The 14,064-nt window shown below is 40.5% G+C and overlaps 1 protein-coding gene across 1 annotated transcript in view; it reads left to right on the top strand.

The window, feature by feature from the left end:
- Nucleotides 1–10,349: 10,349 nt before the first annotated feature.
- Nucleotides 10,350–14,064, top strand: part of RASA1 (RAS p21 protein activator 1) — a 76,132-nt gene continuing 72,417 nt past the window's right edge. Inside the window, exons 1-2 of the mRNA XM_006023848.3 lie at nt 10,350–10,500; nt 13,392–13,487. Of these exons, the coding sequence (XP_006023910.1) occupies nt 10,350–10,500; nt 13,392–13,487 (247 nt within the window). The remainder of the gene's footprint in view (nt 10,501–13,391; nt 13,488–14,064) is intronic.

Raw genomic sequence — 14,064 nt, 5'->3', positions numbered from 1 at the left:
TCCCCCCCCCCCCTCTTTTTTTTCTTAAACAAAAAAGAAAATCTGCGGGTGACTTTAGTTTTCCTGAAGCAGGCAGGTGGCCTGCTGTCCTGCTTGGGGTCCCCCCCCCAGCAGCCAGTCTTCCTGGGGGCTTTAAAGGCAGGTAATAATGTGTAGCTTTTCAGCACTTGGAGGCGATTTTTTTTGTAAATGAAGGCTTCTGTAGCCTGGCTGATTTGGAAGAAGTTCGTATGCAGTTAGGTCATATTTGAAAAGAACTGGGCTTCAGTAAAAAACAACCCCCCCCACCAACCGAACTGGGCTTCAGTAAAAAACAACCCCCCCCCCCCACCTCCCCCCTGCCCTCTAACCTGCCCCCCCCCCTCCCAAAAACAACCCCAAACAAGTGCTTGTTTGTAGTAGGATTTCACTATGTTTGCCTTTTCATTAGCTTACCATGGATTTCTTCAGTGCTGATGACATAAAGGACATCCCGGACAGTTGTTACAGGTGTCACTTATGTTCAATTTCCCGCTGCCTGTGCGCTTACACTTGGACATACAGTCAGAACTCGAAACAGGCACACAGGCAAAAAGCTTCTGGGTGTACTAATAACTTATCTGTAGGGCAACAGCTACCTTGGGGTACACAATGCCCTACAGAAAGACAAGTCTTTCAGGGACTGAAATAGTAAAGTTGGTATTTGGGTATAAATGGATGCCTAAGTTAGGGTGAAGCCTCATATATCAGATGCATTAGAGGGGCAAGATGTAAAATGGGAATGCAGATTTGCAATGGCAAGTATTATTTAGATGGGTTCTGGCTGGATTTCTTATCCTGTGCGTTAATGGGATCTGGGAAGTGGTTTGGTTTCAGTGTTGTGTATTATGTTCGCACAGTAGTTCAGTGTAAAATTCTTCTTGCATGTTTATGGGCTTTCATATTTTTAAAAGCTTTTTCCCATCCCCATTACTCCCCACTTCCCTGTCAAATGAGTGCAAAAAGGCACCCCTTACTGATGTTGTTTTGTCTAGAAATAACATAATGTTTTCATAGCCTTAAAAAAAAATTACCTATTCATAGTCTGTTTTTCTTGCTAGCTCTGTAAGACTGTGTGTACTTTTGGGAGGGTTCGTGTCTAATGTTAATACAAAGTGGGGAAGATGCTCCATCTCTTCAGAGGCAGCTTAAACTTTCCATGTTGCGAGTTTCTTCTTCCCAAGCTCAGGATGATAGCAGAGCTGTTGTACAAAAAAGGAGGGCAAAGATATGTTTTCACACACAGCTCTTTAACCTTTCCAGTCATCCTTGATTATGTTTTCTGTTTTTTATGACTCGATTCTTAAGAATAATGTCCTTAATGAAATAAAGACTGTTCAAATGCTTATGAAAAGCTATCCTATTCCTCAGACAGATCAAAATGTGAAGGGACAGGAGGGACAAAAAATGAGGGGAAATAGAGGCACTGGCAGGTGAGGTGTCTTATGCAAGAGGACATGGCAAAGTTAGTGACAGAGGTCTTGATTTCCTTTCCACAAGACCAAACTTCCTCTCTTCTGCTGCAAGAACTAAATATTGCATACTTCTCACATGGATGTCCAACAGATTTGTAACAATGGCTGATTGGGTGGTTGTTTAGGTCAGTGACTACTCATGTTTCTAAATACATTTTATTGTGACTTATAAATGTGAATACTTTTTAAAATTCCAGCTGGAACACCAAATGTATATGCTAGCAGCGCAATTTTTATGTTAAATCTTACATACTTTTAAACTACTTCAAAACAGTGAAGTGTCTGGCTTTTTATAAATGGATCTTATTGGAGGACTACAATAGCCACAATCTTGCCGTCTTTAAGCGCATACTTCAGTTGCATTCTTTTGTTAGATTACTCACATGATTAAAGCAAAGCATGTGGCCCTGATCTTTGCAGGATCAGGGCCAACATGTTGGGGTAGAAATGTTTAATCTACTCGAAACATTTCTTTAAAGTATAAAAAAGGGATAGCTGTTGAAAATGGGATAAATTTCCAGAGAGGTATTTCAGGAGTGATACCTGCCTCTGAATCTAACTTCATAATCATATTCCTGTTGTGTTTATTTTTTCCTGCTGCTGTGAGTGACTTGCAAGCTTGATTGTACAGGGGAAACCAGTGACACTGACATTTCACTAAAGAAATGGGCCAGACAAAAACTTTTTTGATTTGTTTCTGATTTTTTTTTTTAGTGTTTAGCTGTTTAAGTTTAACAGTAACTTTTATCCTTTCCATTTTGTTCTTTTTTTGTTTTGCAAGTGTTCTTCCCTGCAGTTTAATCACTCATTTTTTTTGAGCATGCGTCTTTGTTCTGACTCATGTATGTCAGACTATACGACTAGCCCTTACAAGACTGGTGTTTAGCATGCTCCTGAAGACATTTTAAATCATAAGGTTATAAGTAAACAATGTCTTGCATAGTGGCTACCTTCTTAAACTGTGACATTTAAGGGAGAAGACAATCTATATTCTTTTACAGCAGTAATAATAAAGCAGGACCAGTATGAGGTCTAAATTACCGTTCTTTTACACTTTGCCTTTTAAATTATGACTTTACTGACATAATGACCCTCTAGTTTAAAGATGACTGTGGGGTCTTCCCTTTTCCACTTCCCTTCAAATTAATTTAGATGCTTTTGCAGTGCAGTGTACTTTCTATATGATTCAGTTATGGGGTCATACCAACAAAATGTAATTTTTTCATTCCTTAACTTCAAATATTCTGCATACATATGAGAGGTTGGAGGTGTTTTCCATGCTGAACCTGTTTTTGGCCATATTTACCCCTGACTGTGAAGGGAGAGACGAAGAGGAGGAAAAAGGCAGTAGATCTTTCATATCCCAAAGGCTTCTAAGTACTTTCTTTCCACTCCCTTTTATAAGCATCTTAGTTGACCTTTGAATTAGGTGGAGCTGGTAGCCCGCTTATTCGGGGACTACCACAAGGGGCACTGCAGCCCATGGTTGGAGCTTCTGGTTCTTGAACCTTACAATGAGTCTACTCTGAAAATTAATGTGTGTGTTAGCATTCCTGGACTTCATATTAGAGTTATTTTTTTCCTCATTTTGTATACGAAAGATGACTGTCTTAACTCCTAGTCTGGAGTAGAAAACTATGCCTGAAATCTAAAAGCCAGATGTGTTCTTCCCAGTTTGTACATGGTTACTAGTAAATACTCTCTAAGGTACATTTTTAGTTTTCAGATCTACCAGGCACTATGAAGCTAGGTGTTAGAGTGGGAGGGAAGTACAAGCCTTACACTTCCTATCAAGCTACAAATGTACTCTGCTAGGAATCAGGCTGTGTTGGAAGCTGCAAGTATTCCTCATACTTGGAGAAATAGGGAATATGGTTCTTTCAGCTTTCTTGGCTATTAGAAACAGGAAAGTCTCTCTTATCATGCTGAAGGATTGGGTTAATGTCACAGCTTCCTATGCTTTCTTACCATAGCCAGAGTGGGCATGTCCAGATGAGCCTGCACGTACCTCTTGCCATGTCTCAAAGCCATTTAGCTTCCCATGCCTGTAGATCTGGGAGGAATTGGGCAGGGTTATTTTGCCCCAAGTGACACAACTTGCCACACACCAAAATGCACGTCTGGGCACATGCGATGAGGCAAAAATCCCCAGCTCAAATTTGTGCTGGTCCTGTTTGAGCTGCTGCAAGCATATGTACCTGCATGCGCAGATGCGCCAAGTGAGATTAACTTTAGCCTTGTAGGTTTCAGTATTTTTTGCTCTAGAATTTTTAATAGAAAATATGTACCATCCTTTATTACTGGATGGTGGGAACAGGGTGTTTAGAAAAGAAAACTGCCTTTCCTCTTTTCCTTCCTCACGATGTCCTACCACTGCCTTCTAGTCCCTGTCCCTTAATTTTTTTCTTTTTTCTTTAAATTTATGAAGGACTGATCTCTAGTCTAATACTGAGTCTTGTGAAAATCACAAGAACTGTTTCATATGGTCAGTTCCTTACTAAAATAAAAACAAATGTAAAATAAATGAAATCTAAAATAATCTTGTTAGGTTTATGGTGTTTCTTTTAACTGCGTCAGTGGCATTAGCAGCAGAAATTGCAGTATTTTCCAAGAAATTTTCATTTTCATATGGTGCATTTTGTAAGCAGTGACCATAAAAGATGCTTATACCAAACTGAATTGGGGAGACAAATGTTTTGGAATATAATTGCTTGTCATAATACTGGGTTAAAATAATTCTCCAAATTGAGGAACCATGGCAATTTTTAGTATCTAATTTGTTTAATATTAGACAAGAAAGATAAAACATTAGAATGCACAGCATAGGAGAATGTTATTAAATCAAAAGACATTGGCTATATTAATTGGCACAGTATGAATATTTTGGGCAGATCTCATGATTTGTGTGCGTGTGTGCAGAGCAGTATCATGAAACTATTTGTCACTTGATTCACTGCAACAGAAATGAGATGTTAACTACTTAGTGTTTAACATGGCTATTCTGCTATTTAAAACATTCTGTCAGCAAAACAATGTGATGCCAGTTACATTTTCTAAGGTGCTAATTACATTTGCACTTCACCCTTGAAAAATGTAAGAACGAAAGTCAGTCTAAAAATAAAAAGAATTCAGCATTTGATTTTATGAAAATCCGCAGGTTTTTGTTTAAAGAATAAACATTTAACATCAGTGAAGTGGCACTTGATCTTAACTGTGAATGGAGACTCTTATTTAAAAAACTCCTGAATTCCTGTTTTGTATTTTAAAGCATTCTTACATAATATATACACCAGAATTTAACAATTTAATCTGTTAGCTATATCCTTTTGAGCAGCCCAGTGTGTCATGTCTTTAGGCCTCCCTTTGTTTCAGCCTCCCTCTCTTTCTTTCTCTGTAAACCAGGTGCGTTCTCCTCAGTTGCCCATGGAAGCCCTGCTCATACTTACATCTGTTCCTACTTCCTTCTTGCCTTGGGAAAGTTTTCAAAATTCTTTCATCCCATCTGTATAGATTTCCTTTTATCTCCTCCTTTGCTGTTTATCTCACTGGTGTAGTGAGGTTTGGGGGAAAATTTCTTGATTTACAATATTTCCATCCCAGATTAACAACATGAAACCAAATCCCATCATTTTTCTTGTTGTTCAACTATATGAGCAAGAACTGTGAAACTTGACTGCATGCTTGCCTACTCTTATTTTCCATGTACTTGGAATTGCTCTTCATAAATATTGGATTCTTTTTGTGCAAAACATCTGCTCTGAAAATTCTAAACTAGAAGAGGGCTCATTGTTCTTCCAGAGCTCTGTTTTTAAAATGAGTTGTATTGAGGATTGTTACTGGGAGCATGTCATACTTAGACTTGTCAGGTTAGTTCTTACTGGTCAATCTGTTACCAGAGACTTCAGAAGAAGGTAGAAGTTTCCATGAAGTGGCTGGTTATGGAATAATTTATTGGGGAAATATATATATATATTTTAGTCCCTGTTAGTGTTTTTCTTTATGCACCAAGGCCTAAACATGTCTCTCTTGATCTGATATTAGTATCTAGTATTATATATTTGTATTAATATGTTTAAGGAGCTTCTTGTAGAGATTTTTGAAGTTCGCATAAATTTCTCCTTCCAGTTTAGGGAGCCTTTTCTGAACTTTTGTAGCTGAATTCAACAGGGTTTGATTTCTGCTATAGAAGAGAGATGCATTCAAACTGTTCCTGCAACAGATGCATTAATGGCAAATAAGTTGTAAAGTTCTGTTACTCCATGGTTCAATAATGACTTCTGTAGCTTACAAAGCCTAGTCTACACTGTTGTTTGTGCCAGTATCTCTCTGTTTTTTACTCAGGAAAAAGCTGGTAGTGAGATGACACCTTTATACAGATATCAGACTGCATCACATAGCTTATTCCCATTCCCTTTGACTAGGTTGGATAGAGTGGTATAAAACATCTCTGACTACATCCATGCTGTTTTAGTCGCATTAATATATTGTGGAACAGTTTTGCTGGAGAACCTAAAATCTTCAGGCCTGCTGATGATTAGGACTTTCATGGTTATCTGGCTAAATTTTCTTTTCCCTGACAATAGCTAGTTACTTTTGCATTTTGTTTTCTGTGTCCAGTTTCCTTGAAAGTTAACTGCTTTCTTTGTGAAGCATTTTCCAAAAAAACCATAAGGAAGTTGGCAATGGCTCTTTATCTGGATTTCAAATTAACCAGCCATGTCTCCCAAACTGTTTTCCATATACTTTGGCAAAGCAGTTTTTTCTTCAAAAGTTCAATCAGCAAGCTTATCTTAGGTGTTCCTCTCCTGGTCTTTTTTATTTTATTACTATTTTGTGTTAATACCAAAAGTTATTTAAGGTAACTGTGGGCAAGGTTGGCCAGGGCTTAAGCCTCATGCCTACTTTGTAGGGAGACAGCCTGCTCTCTCCTTTTCATACTGTACCTCCTTAATAGTCATTACATTATCACTTGTATGCTCAGCCACTGCTTGGTTCTCGCATCTTATTAAGGGTGGTTAGTAAGCCTTATTGCTGGTAGCGCTCTTAGTCTTTTTCTGGGCTGCAAATAACAAAGCACTGACAGCAGTTAAGATAGACTAGAAAGATGAAACTGCCCATCCCATAGACCTGTAAGTCGTCTTCTTGCTAAACAAGTCTAGAGTATGCATCTCAAAATGTGTGCCCAAGCACAAATAATTAAGTGATAACAGGTTCAGTGGCTTACACCCTAGATTTACAGAGCCATCTTATGAGTAGCATTCCATATACTTATGAAGTAAGAGGTTGTTGCTATTTAAGGACCTGAAAACCAATTAGTTCTCTTCCTCTGTCCCTATCTGTTAGGGAATAAATCATGCTTAAACGACTCTTCAAAATTCTTCACCATCCATTGAATCTTAGGGATGTGTGGTCTAATGGAAACCATTGCCAAATTTTTACTTCCCCTCCTTAGTTCTCTATCAGAGATTTACTTCTTCCAGGTAGCTGCCAAGACAAGATTGCTCTACCTTCCTAATCGTGGTTGTAATCAAATGAACAGTGATTTTTTTTTTTCTGTGAACAGTGGATGTGTCTGTCTTTGCATCCCAAAAGAGGGAATTAGCTTTCTTTCACTTTCTACTCAGAAAACATATTACTGAATTAAAAAGTAACTTTTGGCCAGCATCCTTAGGATATATATAATCACTTACCTACATTCCAGAACTTGTTTGAATTTTTTTACTTGACTACTTTAGCTGTGTCTCCATGCTGAGAGGTTAGTTACTCTGTTTCAGGCAGCTCTTACCAGTTCACAGATGCTGTCTTTTATACTTTCTGAAGCTTTAAATATGGTCAGGTAGTGAGTAATACTTTTTCTTACCATGTATAAATGAATTATTTTGATAGCTGCTCTAGAAACATATACATTATTTGGACTCTGTTGAAAACACAATTATTGACTTCTTAAAAACTTTCTTATGTAGTGTGTCACAATAATGTCCAAGCTTCACAAATATTCATGAATGTTATATTTATACCTTGCAGTGGTCTTTTTCCTTCTTTCTCTTCCCTCAGCTCCCAAGTATATTTTTCTTTTTACTTCTTTCTTGAGCTAAAGCTGTTTCCTCTGTGATTCTAGGGCACTAAGGGAATGTTACTCTTGTCTTCTTTCTCCTCACTTTATAGCTCATACTTTAAGCCAATATTAGCTGCAGGAAAAGAAAGTGTGGAAAATTTTATGTGCAGCTCCATATCCCTGAGAGAGAGTACTCCAAGCAGAGTCAGAATTTTTGCTGAAAACTTTTTCTAATGACCATAAGCAAAACCACATCTTTTTCAAAAGCTCATAACTTGACCAGATGTGTTTGGTTTTCTCCATGGGACAGCAAAAGGTTATGGAGATTTAAAAAAAAAAAAAGAGAAAAGACCATTCCCATCACATTTCAAGTCCTGTTCTAAAGCATAAGTGCTGTAACTTCTTCATAGATACAGACAAACACATGCAACAAGTTAACAGGGAACAGGGACTTCTTGAATGTCAGTTGCTCTGCAACAACTGTCCTCTTTTATGTTATGGGAAGTGATAGCTAAACTGAAGTAGCTTAGGCCTTAATGCTTGAGTAGTGTTCTGCATTCTCGATTTTTATTTAAAAAAAAAAAATCCAGGAATTTTTCAGGGTTTGGGGGGGAATTGGCGATGAAGGGGGGAGGAAGGCTGGGACGAGTGAAGGGGCAGGGGAGGGGTGCAGCGCAGCCTATCTGCTGCTCCCAGGCCTGCAGCAGGGAGCGAAGGGGGAGCTGTGGGTAGGTGGGAAGGGGAGGCATGGGTATTGCCCCCCGTGAGGTCTGTGCGCTGGGGGACTGTGCCGGTAGTGGCACCAGGCTCTTTGTGGTGCTCTGGGCAGCCAGCGGCCTGGTTTTGTCCTGCACGCAGATCGGGGGGCCTGCATCCCTCGGGGAGAGCCCAGCACAGCTCCATAAACCTCCTAAGGGGCACAGGCCCCTGGATTTGTGCACAGGACAAAAGCAGGCTGCCGTCCACCCAGAGTGCTGGGAAGATCCTGGTGCCACCACCAGCCCCAGCCTGCAGTGGCAGCTGGCTCTTATTGTGCGCACAGATCTGGGGGCATGTGCCCCCCGGGAAGAGCCCAGCACAGTCCCCCAGCCTGCAGCCCTCTCGGGATGTGCATAGCAACAAGAGCCTTGCCCTGCACCCACTGACAGGTCCCCTCGGCGGCTTCGGCTGTGGCCCTGCCCGGGCACTGGGAGCTATGAGCCCGGCGGGGGGCAGCGGGGGGTGCAAGCAGGACAGCCCAGTCTCAGTCCCTGCAGTGAGCATTGCATCTGGCTACTCCGCAGAGCTGGAGTTGCTGCCTGGGGGTGTAGAGCTCTCGGCTCTGACCCCGGGCAGGGTGGGTGGTGCTGGGGTTGGGTCATCCCCACCCCCACCCCTGCATCCAGCCTTGTGCCACTCCCCCATCCGCCCAAACCCCAGGGCAGCCGGCAGCAGGCTGCTGCAGCAGGGGGGAGGGGCGAAAGTGCAGCCAGGGAAGAAAGGCGGGCCAAGATGCCATGTGTTTCCTGCTACTGAAATTCCAGTTAACAGTTTTCCAGTTAATAAAATCCTGGATAACAGGGATTAATCCTCAATAACAGGTGTTAATGTATTTGTGCATGCTGCTTGTTTTGCTGGGCAACCACTGTTTCTCATGGAGGAACCGATTGGTGACTTTGTGCGGGAGTACTGTCCAGCAGCAAAAACTCTTCCTAATGCAGGCAACCTCACTCTTAAGTACCTCAGAGAAAATAATGAAGCTCTAGTATCTAAAGTGTTTGAAAGAGTTAATGGAAAAGTGGTGTCTAGTTTGATTTTTGATGAATCCCCTGATGCTTTGCCTGATTCTCTGGTTTTTGTTTTCAAAGCCAAAAATTCAGAATATTTTTGTGCTGATGTGACATTCATTCCATTTACTGTGACAGCCCAAGCATCCATGCAGCAAGTAAATGCAATGTTAGAGATGTACCAACTGATTTGGGAAAATGTGGCCACCACTAACACGGATTCTGCCTTCTGTATGGCTTAATTTTTCAGGGGAGATAAAACTCAATCACAGACCGGAGTTATTACGAGTTACTTGTCCCGCTTATTTAATTCATGTTGCACTATCATCAGCCACAGCTTTTGAAGAAATGAGAGAAATGAAATTTCTCGTTGTTGGATTTGGGGCTTTTTTTCAAGCATGCAAACAAGCTGAAGGCTTTGTTTTATAAAGTGCGAGACAGTTGCAAACTTGACTACCGATTATCAACTCCTGCTGTGCCACATCAGTGGATGAGTTTTTACCTGGCAGCATGTCATATAAATAAGGCATGGACTATGCTAATGCATCTTTTAGATCACCCTGAGTTTGTCAGTGCTAAAGCAGAAACTCTAAAGAAACAGGCAAATAAACTCAGTGACCACCAGATTCTGTGCACCAAGGTCATATGACGTTCATTGTTGAGAACTTGGATTCACTGTCTTTTTCAATGCAAAAAGCACTGGAGTTCTCCCCTTCTGCAGCCAACACAACATTTTCTAATACAGAAGTTCACCACATACTGATAATGAAAATATCATATGAATTGAACGCAAAAGCTGCAACAGAAATGTATGGCGACGAAACACAACTGTTTATTGAAGTCCTGATCTTGGAATATGAAAGAACCAAAACAAGCTTTCAAAGACTTAAACACTATCCTCTGCGAAAAATGGCAGGCAACTTGTAACACGTAATTTGAACCCAGAAGTGTTTGGCACCAAAGATTCTTTTTGGAATGTCATCCAGGTGTTGAACCCCTTCCTCAAGGTGAATTTTGCAGCAGACTACAACCACAATGTCAGTGTTTCAACCACTTGCCACCAAAGATGAAATTTTGCATCTTAAAAGTGGATACGCTACCTACATGAACATGTCTGTCTGTGACGATGTGGAACTGGATGTGCTGGCTTTGTGGAATACCCACCAAGACGCACTTCCCAACTTTAGTAAAGTTGCACAATGAGATTTGAGTGTACCCCCTGGATCAGTGGATGCAGAATGCTTATTTTCAAAACTGGACTACATTCAAGAGAGCAAGAGGCTCAACATGAGTGAGGATACCCGTAAGAAAACCATGCGATCATATGCAAACCAGAATTTCTGGAAAAATTACTAGTTTCAATGAGACACAAAAATTACATTTGTATATAAAAAGTTTAGCCTAAACTTACTGTTCTTTGCTTTCTCTAATAATTCAAAATCAGTTTATGAAAACCTGAATTTTTTACACACAAAACTTAAGAAAAATAAATATTGTTGGACAAAAGTTGGTCTTTTTTTTTCTTTTTTTAAATCCTTGTTCATGAATACTACCATAGGGAGTTACGACAGTAGGATGATGGTACTTCTGGTAAGTACAACTGTTTCTTGCTGTAATACAAATGTAAAAACCGTTAAATGTGTATGAATTGTCAGCATACTAAAATGTATACAGGTTTCACTCGACTTATGCGGGTTCTGCATGGGCCATTCGTGCCAGTTAACAGGGATTTGAACTGAAAAACAGGTGTAAATCAGTTAAAAAACTGAATGACTTAAAAAAAAATCGGGGAATTTATCAGTGAAAATCAGTAAAAACTGAGCATGTGGAACACTATGCATGAAGGCTAAGCACTACAGTTCATCTTTCACTTACTTCCACATAAGAGCTGGCACATGGATAATTACCAGTGATTAATTGATGCACAGTATGCGCTTGCCATTTGTTAACTTGCCGAAATCAGGTTGTGCATAGCCAGTGAAACAGTTGTAGGAGTTTTAAAAGCAAAAATGACAGGTTTTTTGCCTTTTTAAAAATGACTAAATCATTTTTGCTAAAGCTTTCAGGAAAAAAAAATTGTCCCAAGGGAGGCATTTGGCATAGAGAAATTCAGACCAGAAGGCTAAAGTTTGACAAAATTACAAGCAACAGCAGGGGAGTGGGGTGGGGAAAGAGGTTTGTAATGGGAAGTTTGAGCAACCACAAATATAGACAGAGCTACCTTCTTTGCCTGTAATTATACAAGAAAATATGATCTATTATATATTCTGTGTCTTTCCCCCCCAAAACCAGCTGGGGAAAATTGAAGTGTGTAATATATGTAAGGAAAAGGGGATTATGGTTTTAGAAACTTGTAGGGGGAGGGGACGGGAGGATTGGTGGTAGCATTCATCGTTGTGGCTCCCAGAATCATGAGAATACTGCTGCATCCCCCTTCCCCACCATGCTCTGTATCTTGCTGGCGTATGGGACTGGTTTGTGGCTGGACCCAGGACATGGAGTCTAACCTGGCACATAGCCCTGGACCTGGCATGCTGGGTCAGACTGGGCCAGGAGTCGTGTGCTGAGTTGAACCCGGTGTGCTGAGTTCTGGACAGTGGGCTGGCTCAAGGTTCTGCATACTGGTCTGTTTCCAGTGCAGCTGGCTCCAGAGCCACATGCTGCATCTAGAGCTAGCTTGTGGGCTTGGACCTGGCATGCCACATCTGGGCCCATATGTCAGGTTTGGACTTCGCATACCAGGTCAAATGCATGCAGTGCACCGGATCAGATGCAGCATGTGGCCCTGGAGCTGGCATGCTGAGTAAGTTTGTGGGCCACATCCAGTGAATGAGGCTGGCAACAGACTGGAAGCAGTCTCTGCTCCGTAGCTGCTGCCACTCCGTTACCTTGAAGAGCTCTTTTTTTTCTACTGGCTCCCCTTCAAAATCAAGATGAGTATTATATATGGGAGCATACTATATGTGAGAAGAGGCGGTATCAAGAGCTGAAATGTAGAGCTTCCATATTACCTGTTCTCTCTTCTAGGATCAGAGGGTGAAGGTGGACATGACTGCCAGAATTTCATTTGCTTCAAAAGTTGACATACAGAATCTCCTCATTTGCAGAAGAGCATTGGCACTGTTTCTTTAAGTACAGTTCTGCACGCTTCAGAAATCAGTAAAGATAATGAATCTTTACCTTTGGGCACAAGGCTGAAACCATCTATTCATATTAGGATGTATCTTGGAATTCATATGAATGCTTTTGCAGGTTTTTGTTTTCTCAGCTTCTGAGCTTGGCTCATTTCCTGAGGATAGCTTGTAATTAAATCTTCAGCACTTCCCAGCTACCAGAACGAGTATATTGGGAGAAAGCAAATAAATGAAAAGGGACATTTCCTTCCTATTTTAGTCCTTTAGATCATGATGTCCTAGAGAAATGAAATACAGTGATTACTGATCTTTTATTCTCTGTACACTGAGCATGTGTTAAGCTGTAATGTTTTGTTTGGGGTTTTATGGTACTGATTTTCAGGGTAGTTTATTTTCTTCTACCTGTTCTGTGTATGCTTTCCTTGGTATATGTTTATAGTGCTTCTCTTGAAAGGGGATGTGGATGTTATATGCATTGGAAGACTAACCCTGAGGTTATGCGATGCACTTTTTAAGAACAGTTTAGAACACTGTCTTTTGTGCTGTGTAGTTAGGAAACCATGAGGCACCTGTGGAACTATAGAGTAATGTTTGGGGTTTGAGAATGATAAAAATTACAAGTTAGGACAGTAGTTCTCAACCAGGGTGCCTTGGGATCCTTTCAAGGGTGCCACATGTTGTTAGCACTATTAGATGTGCAAACATGATTCACAGGATAAACACGTATATGGAGTTGGAGTGAGTGAGTGGGCATCCATCATAGTGGGCCCTTCCAGGTCAACACTGAGGCAGTTGTAGCCGTACCTTAAATTACAATGCAGTTAAACAAAAATTTCTGGAAGGTGTGCAATTCTCCATGTTCAAGGGATCAAGTAACTGTCTAATGGGGTTCAAAATAAGTTTTATCTCTGCAGATAGGATATTGCATAACTTTCTGTTGTAGGGTTTCTTGCACAGTTCTTTATAGGACCTGATGAAGCTTGCTGTCACCAAGAGGATATTAGACAGGGGAATTATGTGATGCAGGATTTATGTATTGGTATGTTCCTTTTGAATTAAGGTATAGTACAGGGAATGGGAAATAGCTAAATCGATCGTAGTATCACAAATAGACTAGTTTCTATCATAGCTTGTTAAGTAAATACTGGAAACTAAACAGTAGTATGAGAGAGAACTAAGCCAAGAACTGGAAGTCAGTAGAACCCTAAAACTACTCACAGAGCAGCAACCTACTTGGCCACTATGCAGGAGAGTGGAAATGGGTCTAAAACTGGCTTTTATGATAACACTTGCCTGGTGGGAAGTGGCCACTGGCAAAGTAGCACTTAAAAAAAATTACGGACAGCTGTGAGATTTTACCTTTTTTCTTTCTGTGTGGGCCTTGCAGTTGTCATAGTGCATTTCTCCCCATGAGTTGAGGCTGCTGCATTGTATTCTGTATCTTAAAGCTATTCAGGAATTACAGCTGGTGCAGTCTGAGCCTGCTTATTAAGCCTTATTTGTATGATTATTTGTATGGTCATTAAAAATCTTTGTCTCCCTTGTCTTTTAAGATGTTAATTTTTTACATAAAGCTTTAAATAGATCTCCCTAAAAATCAATCTCAATCTCATCTC

This window comes from Alligator sinensis, unplaced genomic scaffold (genome assembly GCF_000455745.1).
Source record: "Alligator sinensis unplaced genomic scaffold, ASM45574v1 scaffold218_1, whole genome shotgun sequence".
Classification (NCBI taxonomy): Eukaryota; Metazoa; Chordata; order Crocodylia; family Alligatoridae; genus Alligator; species Alligator sinensis.
The sequence above is the reverse complement of the archived record's forward strand: the minus strand, read 5'-3'. Positions and strand labels throughout refer to the sequence as shown.